The 15,275-nt window shown below is 41.0% G+C and overlaps 1 protein-coding gene across 1 annotated transcript in view; it reads right to left on the bottom strand.

The window, feature by feature from the left end:
• Positions 1-15,275, bottom strand: part of LOC133875337 (callose synthase 10) — a 90,641-nt gene that overhangs the window by 63,149 nt on the left and 12,217 nt on the right. The window contains exons 4-7 of the mRNA XM_062313441.1: positions 5,171-5,294; positions 4,671-4,781; positions 4,223-4,348; positions 2,749-2,838 (exon numbers count right to left, since the gene is read on the bottom strand). Of these exons, the coding sequence (XP_062169425.1) occupies positions 2,749-2,838; positions 4,223-4,348; positions 4,671-4,781; positions 5,171-5,294 (451 nt within the window). The remainder of the gene's footprint in view (positions 1-2,748; positions 2,839-4,222; positions 4,349-4,670; positions 4,782-5,170; positions 5,295-15,275) is intronic.

Raw genomic sequence — 15,275 nt, 5'->3', positions numbered from 1 at the left:
AATCCCCATCCATCGCACAGTCTAAGGGCAATCCATACCAATAACCGTTATGATCAAAACCGACTGGCCAATTCCGGGATTGGGAAAAACCATTTAAGCAACCACTCGGAGGGGAGGAAGGACCTACCACCCCGCCATTGTTGACCTCCTGAAGCGACGCAGGAGGGACTGAAACTATCGGGGGAAGGTTGAGAAACCCCTTCCTAAAAAGGCCCTGCTTCACTGGCGCCTCTGTCTTCTTCATTGCAGCAGGCTTTGCCACCTTCTCCACAAGGGGAAGGTTGAGAAACCCCTTCCTAAGAAGGCCCTGATTTACTGGCATCTCTGTCTTCTTCATTGCAGAAGGCTTTGCCACCTTCTCCGCTAGTGGCTTTGCAACCGTAACCCTCTTATTAGCGTAGCCAACAGACATCTTTGCAGCTTCCAGGGAATCAAAAAGTAGCACATCATTCCACTTCACAAATTGCCCTTCCCTCAGTTTCTTCGCCCTCCTGTAGTAACACTGAAAAGGCTTATAAACCACCGCGGGGAGGGGATAATGAAGCTTCTCTCCCAAAACAGCTGCTCCAAAGAGAGACGGAGGGGCAAAACAGGATTTAGGAATCTGAAGTGTCCCCAATGGAGTGCACTTAAAGACATGAGCCGAAGAAGCAAGATTCGCCGAAAAACCCAGATCTGGTGCTGCCAAAAGGGGGAAACCTAATGCTTTAGAGGCTGCAGTCCAGCTAGAAGACACCGGAAACACCTGGGAACTGCTCGACTCACCCCCGGAAGAAGACATAAAACGGAGCCGTCCCTATAACTGCCGCCAATGAGGGCTCCGACCTAAAATAATCCCCAACAAAAACCGACAAAGCTGGACTCACGCCCTCTGTGGCTCCCAACGCTGTAACCACCAAACCCCCAGGAGGAAGCCAATTCAAAACCAACCCAGAAGACACCTCTGGTGTCGTCTCCGGCAGGGATGGCAACGGACGGGAAACTTTAGGTTTCTGCATCAAGGTTGAGGATCAATTTAGGAAAATCAGAACTTGTTCCCATAGGAGAGGTGGAAAATGTTGATCATTTGGCTCACATTCTTGGGTGTCGAGTTGCGTCTCTGCCAATGACTTATTTCGGTTTGCCATTGGGAGCGTCTTTTAAAGCTACTTCTATTTGGAATGGAGTCATTGAGAAAGTGGAACGTTGGTTAGCTAGTTGGAAGAAATTATATTTGTCTAAGGGTGGTCGATTGAGTCGGATTAAAAGTATGCTATCCAACATTCCTACGTATTATTTGTTGTTGTTCCCCATTCCTGTGAGCGTGGCTCAGAGACTTGAGAAACTACAACGGAATTTCTTATGGAGTGGTATTGGGGTTGAGGTAAAATTTTATTTAGTAAACTGGCACACAATTTGTACTCCAATTAAGGAATGTGATTTGGGAGTTCGAAATTTGATTCAATTTAATCGAGCTTTATTGGGGAAGTGGTTGTGGAGATTTGCTACGGAGCGGGAGGCTTTATGGAAATCGGTGATTGAAGTTAAGTATGGGAGTTTGAGGGGTGGCTAGTGTTCATCAGCGGTTATGGGGTCTTATGGTGTGAGTGTCTAAAAATATATTCGAAGGGGGTGGGATAATTTTTATAAGTATGTGCGCTTGGAGGTGGGGGATGGGTATAATGTACGGTTTTGGCATGATCTTTGGTGTGGAGATAGGCCGCTGAAGCTTTGTTATCCAGTTTTGTTCAGTATTGCTCATTTTAAAGACGCCTGGGTGGTAGATAATTTGTTTGTGTTAGATGGAGTTGCACATTGGAATGTTGTCTTCATGCGCCATGCACAAGATTGGGAGGTGGAGGTGGTCATTTCCTTATATAAGCGTTTGTATTCTCATCAGATTCGGCATGGAGCGGTTGACAGGTTAGTGTGGAGTCTCTCTAAGAGGGGGTATTTTGAAGTGAAGTCTTTCTATAAAGCCTTAGCTAGTCAAGAGGTTGTATCTTTTTCTTAGAAGAGTATTTGGCGGTTAAGGCTCCGTCACTGGTGTCGTTTTTTGTGTGGACAGCAGCCTTAGGAAAGATTTTGACACATGACAATCTGGGCGTCAGACAGTGGTGGTTGAGTGGTATCGTATGTGCAAGAAGAGTAGGAAATCCATTGACCACCTCTTACTTCACTATTATGTTGCACGGGATATTTGAAGTTTTATTTATAGTTTGTTTGGGGTGGGGTAAGTCATGCCGCGACGAGTACTGGATTTGTTCAGTAGTTGGGGCAATTTGTTAAGTCATGGTCGAGTTCAGCAAATTTGGAAGCAAGTTCCCTTATGTGTCATGTGGAGTCTTTGGTGTGAGAGGAATGTTCAGCATTTTGAAGATGTAGAAATGCTGGTGTTGGAGTTGCGTCGAAATGTGCTTAATACGTTATTTGTATGGGTCTCGGCTCATCATAGCCCGAGTCGTGTTACGTTTGCAGAGTTTTTAATTTCTTGCTATTCTGTTTCGTCTTTTTAGGGACACTTTTGTATACTTCATGTGTATTAGGGTTACGACCCTCTGGGGTTTTTAATGATATGACATTATTTATCAAAAAAAAAAAATTAAATCAAATATTCATCTGTTCAACCAAAACTTCAAAAATAGTTAAACAAATCAAAACTCTTAAACTAGCAAAGCCAAGTATGAAACTAACAAGCCGATGGCAAGCAAATAACCAGAACATAACAAAATTAATTGGTTAACAAGTTAAGTTATCCTAAGTTCTCACCGGATCGGCCTCAACAGGTATGCCAAGTCGAGTCTGTGCATTGGCTATTGTAAGAACAACATTCTCACGTTGGTTCCGTATATTGTCTCTCTGCACACAAGAAAGTCAAGTAACTATGGGAATGAGAAGGATGAGAGGAGGGAAGACAAAGAGAATATATTCTTAGTACACAAAACAACAAAATACTTATTTATATGCATGTTTGGCCAAAAACTGAGGTACTTTTTTTTTTTTTTGATAAGTAAGAAAATTTCATTAAAAAAGCGTAAGGCGCCCCAAGGACACAGGAAGTATACACAGGAGCAACTCAGCTAACCCACATAGAAACCCAAGAAAACCCACAAGGAACAACAAACCCACAACACCCAAAACCCACATGAGACCCAAAATACTTAATACTACTTCCTAACCCAGTGTAGACAGGTTTCAAACTAAAAGAGTAAATCAAATCGCAACTGAATAAAACTTATTTATAGATTACCCAAAGGTCTTTCTTCCTCTACGCATTTTCATTAACAAAAATGATACATACATAATATAGTTAACACATGGATGCATACATATGGTTCCTTCATTTTTTTTTTGATAAGTAAGAAGAACTTTATTAAAGAAAGCGTAAGGCGCTCCTAAGTACACAAGAAGAATACACAGGAACAACCAACGCTAACCTGCAAAAACCCACGACACCAAGGCCCCAGAACACAAAGAACCAAAAACAAGCTACATAAGAACCCAACTAAGAACCACTACCCGACAAGGCACAACGAACCTACAACGTGTGTCTTGCCTTTCCTACGCCTAGAGGGATAGTTTGCGTCACCATAATTGATGGAGCTATGCAAATTCAGAAGCTCTCTTTTTTTCCTTTAGACTTCTGAGGAGCAAAAAACTGAAACTCCTCTTCTATGGCATCCCGAATAGCCATAGCCTCCTCCCCAAAATCCCCATCCATCGCCCAATCTAAATCTAAGGGCAAACCATCCCAATAATCATCTTCTTTCTCTTTCCACACCACAATCTCCCCGTTATGATCAAAACCAACTGGCCAATTCTGAGATTGGGAGAAACCATTTAAGCAACCACTCAAAGGGGAGGGAGGAGCTACCACCCCGTCATTGATGTCCACCTGAGGTGACATGGGAGAGACTGAAACTATCGGGGGAAAGTTGAGAAACCCCTTCCTAAAAAGGCCCTAATTCACTGGCGTCACTGACTTCTTCATTGCAGGAGGCTTTGCTGCCTTCTCAGCAGGCGGCTCTGCACCCGTAACCCTCTTATCAACGTTGCCAACAGACAGTTCCTTCATTTGTAAATACAACATAGTCTGAAGTGATAGCGGACTATAATTGATGCACCAGCCCAACTAAAACATAGACGATGCGAGTTGACATGCAAAACTGAGATCTATTTACCCCATACCATAATCACAATCATACATATTAAAGACCAGAATAGAGAAATAGTATGCGCAAACCTGAAAACCAAACACATATTCCAGAAGATCTAACACATCCACATCCCTTAGTCCAGAAATCTCAAAATCAGCAGGAAGTCTGGGGTATTGTTCAGTATATCTAATTGCAGATATTGCACCTTTGACCTGGACAGATAACCCAAAATAAATAATTTAGAGTCACAAGTACTTCCTTTTTTTTTGTAAGTAAAGGTGCATTTTATATGGAGTCACAAGTGCTTCTAACAAATGGAATACAGAAAGCAGATGCAGGCCAAAGAAAAATGTCAAATTTTCAAAATGAATATTTAGTTGTTATTTTATACGATCATGAATTTGTAACATAAAAGCTGAACATGCACGACGATAAACACTGAAAAAAATAGGTAGGTCTGAACACCAAGTCGGATATCACCAACGAGCATGGAGAAGAAATATTACAATATATGTTATTCAAGATTTTGCTTACTTCTGGAAAAAATCTAATTGCATTGGTCAATGACAGGGCTTCCATAGGGACAATATTGTAGGGTATGAGTTCCGCCGATACTGCTGCATCATACCCTTTGATTCTTCGCAGCTGAAAAGCCACAAAAAAATTGTTATTGTCAATCAATGTTTTCCAAAAATGTGAAATGTGGCTTCAGTGTGTCTAAGATTCATATGTCAAAGATAGGAACAGGTGCCATGTAAAGCAAAAACAGAATCCTCAAAATAATGACAAATTATTAAGATTAAATTTCTTGATTGCCGCCCATTACACATCAACTAACATCCAGTGAAAATCAGAAAGAATAGCTAAAAACCCATACAATTAGTTTAAACTATCAAACTTGAAGAAGGAAATCCTAAATATAGATGCCAATTGCACATATTACAAAGGAGACACAAATAAGTCTTGAATAGTATAATGTGCTGAACAGCTTCTTGAAGGTCACATCCAAAAGTAGGCATGCAAAAGGCATGTACCTCCTCAATTATAAGCCTTCCAACTCCATCAGGATCTGCATCTTTGCTAAGTGACTTCATGACCTCAACTATGGCCCTCAAGGTAGCCATTACCCTTTTCATTTCCAAAGATCTGAGTTGCAACCTGAAACAAAAGAACAATTTACAATTAAAAAAAAAAAAAAAAAAAAAAAAAAGAAAAAAGAATGCATGACACATACGAGAGCAAGACGCTAAATGTTCTTCCAAGTTCTCAAAATGTTTATCGAAACACAAATACTATGTCCAAATCTTATACAGAGAAAGAAAAAGTAATCTCAATTCCGGCTTGCAAACTGAGCTACAAAAGACAACCATAGCCCATCAAGCAGCATCTAAATTAGTTTTTTTTATAAGTAATTCGAATTCATTAAAAGTGCAGAGGGACGCAACCCTAATAAACAGGAAGTATACCGCATTCATTAAAAGCGCAGAAAGACGCAACCCTACTACACAGGAAGTATACAAGAGAACCCCTAAAGTATCGACACTACTATTTAATTGCATAAACAAAAATATATGTCAAAATAAGAGCCCAAAGGCAAAGCACAACCTTAATAGAGGCAAACCTATAAATTAGGGTGGTGCATGTCTTGGCCATCCCAAGCCTGGGCTGCAGATACTTGGCATGCTATGGTATGGCTGGTCATGCAATGGATGGCCACAGATTTCCTAGGCTTGCCTTGGCATGAACACCCATGCAATGCTCTTCCACAGCATGGGTGCCCATGGCATGGCTGTTCATGCACTTGCCCTGTGATGGCAGCACATGCCTGGGCATATCCTGGTATGGCTGCGCATGTCTTGTCTGGCCAAGGAACCTCATAAATAAATGATGACCAGGAAAAAAGCACAGTTCTTGAGTTATTGGTTATTGTTGTTTTTTTTTTGATAAGTAGTTATTGGTTATTGTTGTTATTGTGTATTTTATCTTTACTGTGGGCTATCTTCCGAAATATTCTAGTAAGGGCAATTGTGCATTTTTTTACTGCTGTATCTTTAAAATACAGATATGTGAAGGTGTGTGAAGGGAAATAGAATCCTGCACAGATACAGAAATTATTCCACAACCTCTCTTTCTCCTCTCCCTCTTTTTCACAAACCCTAACCCTAGATATTCAACTCATATCCTTTTAACTCAGTATCAAAGCATCCTTTAAAACGTAGAAGACAAAACAGAGTAGAAGATCACTGTTCCATACAATGACGTCAGCAGATGCTTACATCATTCTGACATCAGCATCTTCCAGTGATTGGAACACATGGCTGGGCTCAACACCTCAATCTGGTATTTGTGGTGATTTTGTAAAAAAATTTGAACCATCTGAAGTGCCTTTGCCATTTTTAAATCATTTTCAGACTTAAGGGCTTGTATTTTTCGATATGGAGTTTTGCTGAGTTTGAGGCCTTGGGACTGATTCTAAATCTTTCTGAGGGATGCATCTAGGTCTATCCTTTGATTCCTAGAGCAATTTTGTTTCAAGCCTGTAGAAACACAGAATATTTGGCTTTTCAAGCTTACTCATCTTGTGAGCATCTATTGATTTATATAGAGTTTGTACATAATAGAAGATAACATCAAAGTACTAGCTTCCTAATCTAATACTATCTCTTAGAGACGAACCTAATCTAAATACAAAATTGTGATCAGCAACCTAAAGTAAACAAATACAATTAAATCTCTTCCAGTAAATACAAGTAGAACTCTTATCTCCTTAGGAACCGGTTGTCACTAGTAGTTGTGATCAACCAGGTTTCTCCTTAACACACACACTAGAACTCTTATTAGTTTGAATAGATCTAGGAGTATGTTGTGCGTTAATATCGTCCCTCAAGTTCAACGGGAGTGAGCGGACATTGAGCTTGTAAGACAGATGATGAAATCTTCTAGAAACAAGTGGTTTAGTTAGCACATCTGCAATCTGATAAGCACTTGGAACAAATAAAATCTCTAGGTCCTTGGATGCAACCAACTCTCGAACAAAATGGAAGTCAATAGCTACATGTTTGGTGCGAGCATGAAAAATAGGATTGACAGACAAGTAAGTTGCTCCAATATTGTCACACCATATGTTCGGTGGACCAGACAGTGTAAGACAAAGTTCTTTAAGGAGATAATGAATCCAGAGCAACTCAACAGCCGTGTTAGCAACAGACTTATACTCAGCCTCTGTTGAAGACCTTACGACAGTAGGCTGCTTTCAAGAGCTCCATGAAATTAAGTTGGAACCAAGGTAAACACAATAAGCACTGGTTGAACTTCGATCATCGAAGCATCATGTCCAGTCAGCATCTGAGTAGGCTTGTAAAGAATTTGATGAAGTCTTGTGCAAAAGTAAACCATGAGAGATGGTATGTTTGAGGTACCGAAGAATACGCTTTACAACTTGCCAATGGAGCTTGGTTGGACAATGCATAAAATGGCATACACGACTTACAGCAAACGCCAAATCTGGGCAAGTAAGAGATAAGTACTGAAGTGAACCAACAACACTTTGATATAATGTGGGGTTTTCCATAGGATCACCTGTGAAAACAGATAATGTCGAAGAAAATGTCATGGGAGATGAGACCGGTTTTGCTTCAGTCATATTGGTTTTGGAAAGTAAATCCCGAATGTAGCGCTGCTGAGAGAGTAAGAGACCATCCTTCACTGGTATAACTTCAATGCCAAGAAAATAGTGTAAAGTGCCGAGATCTTTAACAGCAAAATCACTGCTTAATAGATGTAAGAGTTCATATGTGGCAGTGGGAACAGAAGAAACAATAATAATATCATCAACATAAATAAGTAGGAACATAGTGACAGCTGTTGTATGATAAAAAAACAAAGAGAAATCGGCTTTGGAGCCAATAAATCCAAGTTTAATCAGTTTCCCACTAAGACGAGCAAACCATGCCCGGGGTGCCTGCTTTAATCCATAAAGTGCCTCCTTCAACTTGCATATATGATGAGGGTAAGAAGGATGAATAAAACCCAGAGGTTGCTCCATATAGACATCCTCAGACAATAAACCATGCAGAATTGCATTTTGGATGTCTATTTGTTTCATAGACCACCCAGCCGAGTAAGCATGTGATAGAACAGTACGTATGGTAGTTGGCTTTACAACAGGGCTGAAAGTCTCACCATAATCAATTCCAGCATGTTGGTGAAAACCCTTAGCAACTAGTCGTGCCTTGTGACGATCAATAGACCCATCTACCTTTCTTTTGAGTTTAAAAACCCATTTGCAGCCAACCACATTTTTTGCAACTGAAGATGGAACAAGAGTCCAAGTGCTATTTTTTATCACAGCATTAAATTCAGCCTGCATGGCAGTACGCCATTCACTAACCTTGACAGCATTGGTGAAGCATGTAGGTTCTACAATAGCAGCTTCAGAGAGCAAGGCCCGAGGTAAAGGATAGCGCATTGTCCCGTCAGTGAGCTTTCAGATGGTGCTGACATTATTTTGAGATCGAGTCCGCATAGGATGTATACGGGTTGGTTGTTGATTAGGAGCCACATCCAGTTCTACAAGAGATGAAAAAGAAGGAATAGAAGAGCTAAGAGGACTGGCACGATCAGGTGAAGAAGGTAAAGTGGGGATAATGTCGGTAGGTGGAGTTGATATTGCCATTGAATGTGGAATGGATAAGGGTAAGGAAACAGAAAAAGGAATGGAAGAAGGAGGAGCCGGATTTGTAAAAGGTGTTGTGTTTGAGAAGGGAAAAACATCTTCATGAAAGATGCATCCCTAGATATACAGATACAGCCAGTTTCAATATGGTAACATTTATAACCCTTATGAAGAGTGCTATATCCTAGGAATACACAAGGTTTAGAACGAAGGGAGAATTTGTAAGAGTTATACACACAAAGATTTGAAAAACAAGCGCAGCCAAAAACCTTGAGAAACTTATAATCCGGAACTTGAGAAAAAAGTTTTTCAAAGGGAGAAAGATTTTTTAGTAAGAGAGTTGGCAAGCGATTTATTAAGTAGCAGGAAGTTAAACAAGCTTCATCCCAAAATTTCTTTGGAAGGGAGCTTGCGGCCAGTAAAGCTAAGGTAGTATCAATGAGATGTCGATGCTTCCTTTCCACATAACCTTGTTAATGAGTGTGAGGGCAAGAAACACGATGGAGAATGCCAACAAATTGAAAATATTTGTAAAGGTTGCGATATTCGCCACCCCAATCAGTTTGAACAGATTTTATTTTGGCACTGAGAAGACGTTCAACTATGGATTGAAAATTGAGAAAAACTTGCATGACATCCGATTTAGATTGAATACGATAAACCCAAGTAAAGTGACTAAAGGCATCCACAAAAGAGACATAAAAATGATTTTTATTGAAATAGTGGGGGAAGGACCCCAAACATTTGAGTAAATTAAATCTAACGAATTACAAATAAAAGTTTGTGAAACTGAAAAAGGCAATTGGTGACCCTTTGCCTAAGGACAGACAGTGCAGGGAGCTGGTGCCTTATTTGACAAAATATGAAGCTGAAATTTGGATAGAACAAAGTTGACAGTCCGAAAGGTTGGATGGCCCAAATGTTGGTGCCAACTCTGTGAAGAAGTCCTCTCACCATCGAGTGGTTATGATGTGAATGAAGGCACTTGCGGAGGGAAGAGATGATAAAGACCATCCTTAAGTTGGCCATGATGAACTGGCAGTTTCGTCTTGCAATCCTTAATGATAAAAAAAGAGTGAAACTCAAAGAAAACATCATTGTCAAAAGCAAACTGATGGGCAGAGAGAACATTTTTGTAGATGTGCGGAAACATGAAGTAAATGGTTTAGAAGAAATTTGCGACGAGAAAGTGAAAGAGTTGCAGAACCGGAGTGAGAAATAGACAAACCTGTACCATTACCTATGCGGATTTGATCTTGCCCAGAGTATTCTTCAGAGGAGACATTTAGATTCTGCAAATTGTTGGTGAGGTGGTGGGTTGCACCAATATCCGGGTACCAATTTTCTTCCGTAGGGAGATTAGGAGAAGAATAATAAGCTTGAGTAGGCTGATATGGGGCAGAAGGTGGTCCAGCAAGAGCTGGATCAGGACGCTGATAGCACCTGGGGGCAGTGTGCCCGATTTTCCCACAAAGCTAGCAGATGGGACGTGAAGACTGCGCCAAATCAGATGGGAAATATGTACCTCCGCCACAATATAGACAGATCCCCAACCTCAGTAGTTGTTGGTGTTGCAACCACGACCACGATAGCCTTGACCTTGTGATAGTGAACCTCGGGTTAAAAAATTAGCAGCAAGCGAGACAGGTTCCACGGGTGTGAGATGATGTTAAATCCGCATCTCATGAGCAAGAAGGTGTCCATAGATTTCATCTAGGGACAAAGGACCCAGCCGGGTAGTTATGGAGGTAACAAACGGATCGTAATCGAATCCGAGGCCGGCCAAAAGATAAGAGGTGCACTCAAAATCATTGAGGTGTTAGCCAGCAGCAGCAAGGTTGTCACAAAGAGCCTTGAATGATTGAAAGTATTCCTTGATCGATGCGCTACCCTTCATGGAAGTAGCAAGTTGATAATGAATCTGCAGGACTCAGGATCGTGCTTGAGAAGCAAACATGGACACCAAGGTAGTCCAAAGTTGGTGAGAGGTGGCACATCCGACTACATGAACCACAAGAGGTTCGATGAGCGTGGAGATTAACACGCTGAGGAGCATCTGATCACATTGCCACCAAACTAGGAATTCTGGATTTGCTATGGTGGTAGGAGCACCTTGAGTGGTGCTCGGATTCGAGGTTGTCTGGGCTGGAGGCTGAGAAGAACCATCCAGGAAGCCGTATGCATCTTGGGCTTTAACATAAGCCATGATCTAAGTTCTCCAACTAGGAAAGTTTGCATTGGAGAGTTTGATTTGCAGGGTGTGGTTCATGTTAGGGACAGTAAAAACAACATTAGATGAGGATGGAAAAAGGGTGGGATTTGTCTCTGTCGAAGAGGTTGTAGAGTCTGACATGATAATGGAAGAGAGAGAGAGAGAAAAAAAAAAAAAAACCGCTAGTCTATGGATGGCTCTGATACCATGTAGAAACACAGAATATTTGGCTTTTCAAACTTACTCATCTTGTGAGCATCTATTGATTTATATAAAGTTTGTACATAATACAAGATAACATCAAAGTACTAGCTTCCTAATTTAATACTATCTCTTACAGACAAACCTAATCTAAATACAAAACTGTGATCGCCAACCTAAAGTAAACAAACACAATTAAATCTCTTCCAGTAAATACAAGTATAACTCTATCTCTTTAGGAACCGGTTGTCACTAGTAGTTGTGATCAACCGGGTTTCTCCTTAACACACTCACTAGAACTCTTATTAGTTTGAATAGATCTAGGAGTATGTTGTGTGTTAATAAAGCCCAACTGGTTTTGATTTGTTTCTAAGCCTTAAAATGGTTCGACTATCTTTGGATGTTCACGGCTGGGTTGGCTTTTTGTTGCAACAGCTCATGTTGGCCTTGGTTTGGCTTATTATGATGTTATAGCTACTGATTTGGGTTGTTTCAGTTGTTTCTAGTTTGTGCTACAGCCATCTTTGGGTTTAGTTGGTGTTTTTTTTGGTTTGGTTCAGACAGTTGCAAGGTGTTTGGCTCCTCTGTTTTTGGTCCTGGATTGCTTCCATTTGTGTTCTCAGTTGTTGTATCAAGCTTTGGTGATTTTGTTGAACGATTGAATTGTGAATTGCCGCTACTTGTTATACTTTCTGCTGCTTAGTTCGCTGTGTATTTTCTCATGGAAACTTCAGACAATATCAAGAGCCACCCAGTGGATGATAAAGTTGGACAGGTTAACTCTATGAAATTGAATGGTAGTAATTATCATTCATGGTCGTGCCCTCAAAGTTTTCCTGCGTGCAAAGAAGAAGCTCAAGTATTTAACTGACGACCCTCCTTCAGATGATAAAAAATCTGAAGATTGGTGGAGTGAAAATTCCCTGGTGACGACTTGGTTGTGGCTTAGTAAGGAACGACATGTTGCCTCCAATGTTCAACTTCTTGGCACAGCCAAGAATATATGGTATTCTCTTGAAGAGATGTATTCGCAGGAACATAATGTGTCTCAGATTTATGAGCTTTTGGAACGTATGTTCAATACTAAACAAGCTGATAAGTCTCTAGCTGAACATTATGGTATTTTGAAAAGTTTGTAGGAAGAACTTTTACTTTGTCCATTAAGTACTGACTTAGAGACACATTAGCGCCAGCATGAATAGTTTCAGGCTGCCTTGTAATCGTGGAGTCTTAATCCTCAGTATAGTGTGTTCAGAGATCAGATCTTAGCTAGTAAGACTCTTCCAGCTGCTGGCAACACCTACTCTCGTCTTCAGCGTGCTTCTCTTACTCGTGGGGCTTCTTCATCTTCACAGGAGTCCTCTCCCCTAGTCTCTAGTAACAGCCATTGTGGTGGTTTCGTGGTGGTCGTGGTGGTAGTCGAGAAGGACGAGGTAGACAAGGTAATGGTCATGGTAATTGTTCTGAGTAGAAATGTAACTATTGTGGTGGCACCCGGCATTCGGAGGATTATTGTTGGTATAAGCATGAGAGACGTGCTTCTGCCAACCAAGTTTCTGATGACACTTCCGCTTCTACTATGCATCAGGCATCTACCAATAGTCCTGCGGCGCCTAGTTCTGGTTCTCATGATGACATCTCTTCTCAGGCTCAACCAGCTCATCCAGCAGTTGTCTTCACTTTCTCCCAAGTTGTCTACCTCTACTGCTACTATGGCCAGTGCAGGTAATTCAGCATATGTGGTTGCCAACCCTTCTTCCACCGCTTGGATTATTGATTCAAGAGCCAGTGCTCACACAACCAGCACTTCCTCTTTGCTCTCTGATTTTCGTCCTTCTAACTCCGATATTGTGTTAGCTGATGGCTCCTTTAGACCAGGGCTTGGGACCAGTGATTCCCGACCTAACCCATCTATGCCCTTAACCTCTGGTTTATTCGTTCCTCAATTTCCTTTTTTTTTAAAAAAAAAGTGAAAAAAGTTTTATTAAAAAAAGCGTAAGGCGCCCCTAAATACACAAAGAGTATACACAGGAACAATCAAAGGCAACCCACAAAAAGCACCCAACAAAACCCTAAAGCCCAAAAGAAGCACCCAAGAACAGCCCACAAAAGAACCCAACAAAACCCACAAGGAGGTAAGCCCTAAAACCCGAAAACCCTAAAACCTCAAAACCTATGAAGGCACAAAACCCTACTACATGAGAGCCTTGCCTTTCCCGTGCCTAGAGGGAGCGCTTGCATCGCCGTAATTAATGGAGCTTTTCAAATTCAAAAGCTCCCTCTTTCCTTTGGTCTTTTGGCGTGCTATCATCTTGTCCCGATGGAATTCATCTTCCATGGCATCAAGGATTGCCAAAGTAATTACACTGTTCAATAACTTTCTATCCCTCTTCTTGTGTTTTTCAGGACCTCAGGATGAAGAAGGTGATCGGTTCGGTGCACGAGTGCAATGGCCTCCACTATCTAGACCGTGGAATATCTATTCCAACATCGAGTGCTACCGTGTCTCCTCTCCAATGGCATTTTCAGTTGTACCGTCCTTCATTACGGAAATTGCGTCAAGTTGTTCCTGGTTTGAGTCCTAGTTCTGTGTTACAATGTGAGGCTTCTCAATTAGGCAAGCATCATCGTAGTTCTATTCCTTCTCGTCCCGGAATTCGTCAGTCGAGTCCATTTAATGTAGTCCATTCAAACATTTGGGGTCCTGCAAGAATAAAAAGCATTTCTGGTTTTCAGTATTTTGCGATCTTTGTCGATGACTTTTCTCACATGACTTGGTTGTTTCTGATGAAAGATCGATCTGAATTGCCAAAGCTTTTGTTGCCTTTTATAATGAAATTTTGGTTCAATTTGACATGCGTATTAAAATAATTCAATCTTACAATGCCCTTGAATATGTCCAATCCTTTATGTGAACTTTTTGTGTTGAATGTGGCATTATTCATCAAACACGTGCTCACATACATCCCAGGAAAATAATATTGCATAACGTAAACATCGGTACTTGTTAGATGTTGCACGAACGTTAATGTTTAATATGCACATGCCGAAACCTTATTGGGATGATGTTGTCCTTACTGGCGTCTATCTAATTAATCCTATGCCATCCTCCATTCTGAACAACAAGTCTCCATTCTCCTTGTTGTATCCTGGTGAACCATCATTTAGTTTTGACTCCTAGGGTCTTTGATTGTGTTGCATTTGTCCATGTTCTTCGTCCAGGTCAAGATAAGCTCTCTCCTCACTCGATCAAGTGTATCTTTTGGGATATTCTCGTACTCAAAAATGTTATCGGTGTTATGTTCCTGTCTCTTGTCGATACTACACTAGTGTTGATGTTACCTTCTTCGAGTCATCTTTTTTTTTCCGAGACAGGACAAACTATTACTTTTGATTAGTTTCTTCTAGTCAATTATTCCTGACGGTGTACCTTCCTCCTCTCCAGTCTCTCCGGTCTCTAATCCTCTGCTCTAGGTTTACCACCGATCCAAGGAAAGACATATTGTTCCATGGGCACCAGCTGCTCCACCAGCATCTGACCCTCCTGAGGTTTTATCTACTGAATCATTAGTTGTTCCATTTTCTTATGATATGCCCGCTACTTTGTGTAAAGGTATTCATAGTTGTACACAACATCCCATTTCTAACTTTTTATTTTCATCGTCTTTCCCCATCCTTTCATTGTTTTGTCTCATCATTATCTTTTGTGTCTCTTCCTAGTTCATTTAAAGAGGCCTTGGCATCTCCTGGATGGAAACTGGTAATGGATGAGGAAATGACTACCCTTCGCAAGAATCAGACATGGGAATTACTTCTCTCCCTCCGGAAAGCACCTTGTTAGTTGTCATTGGGTTTATACTATGAAGTATCATCTAGACAGTTCAGTTGAGTGATTGAAGGCACGATTGATTGCCAAGGGCTACACTCAAACGTATGGTGTGGACTATTGTGAAACTTTTTCCCCTATTGCCCGCCTTAATTCTGTTAAGAGTTCTACTTTCTGTTGTCGTAAGTCTAGATTGGACCCTGTATCAGTTAGACATCAAGAATG

The sequence above is a fragment of the Alnus glutinosa genome, chromosome 8 (assembly GCF_958979055.1).
Source record: "Alnus glutinosa chromosome 8, dhAlnGlut1.1, whole genome shotgun sequence".
NCBI lineage: Eukaryota > Viridiplantae > Streptophyta > Magnoliopsida > Fagales > Betulaceae > Alnus > Alnus glutinosa.
Note: the sequence above shows the minus strand (reverse complement) of the source record. Positions and strands in the feature narration are given on the sequence as shown.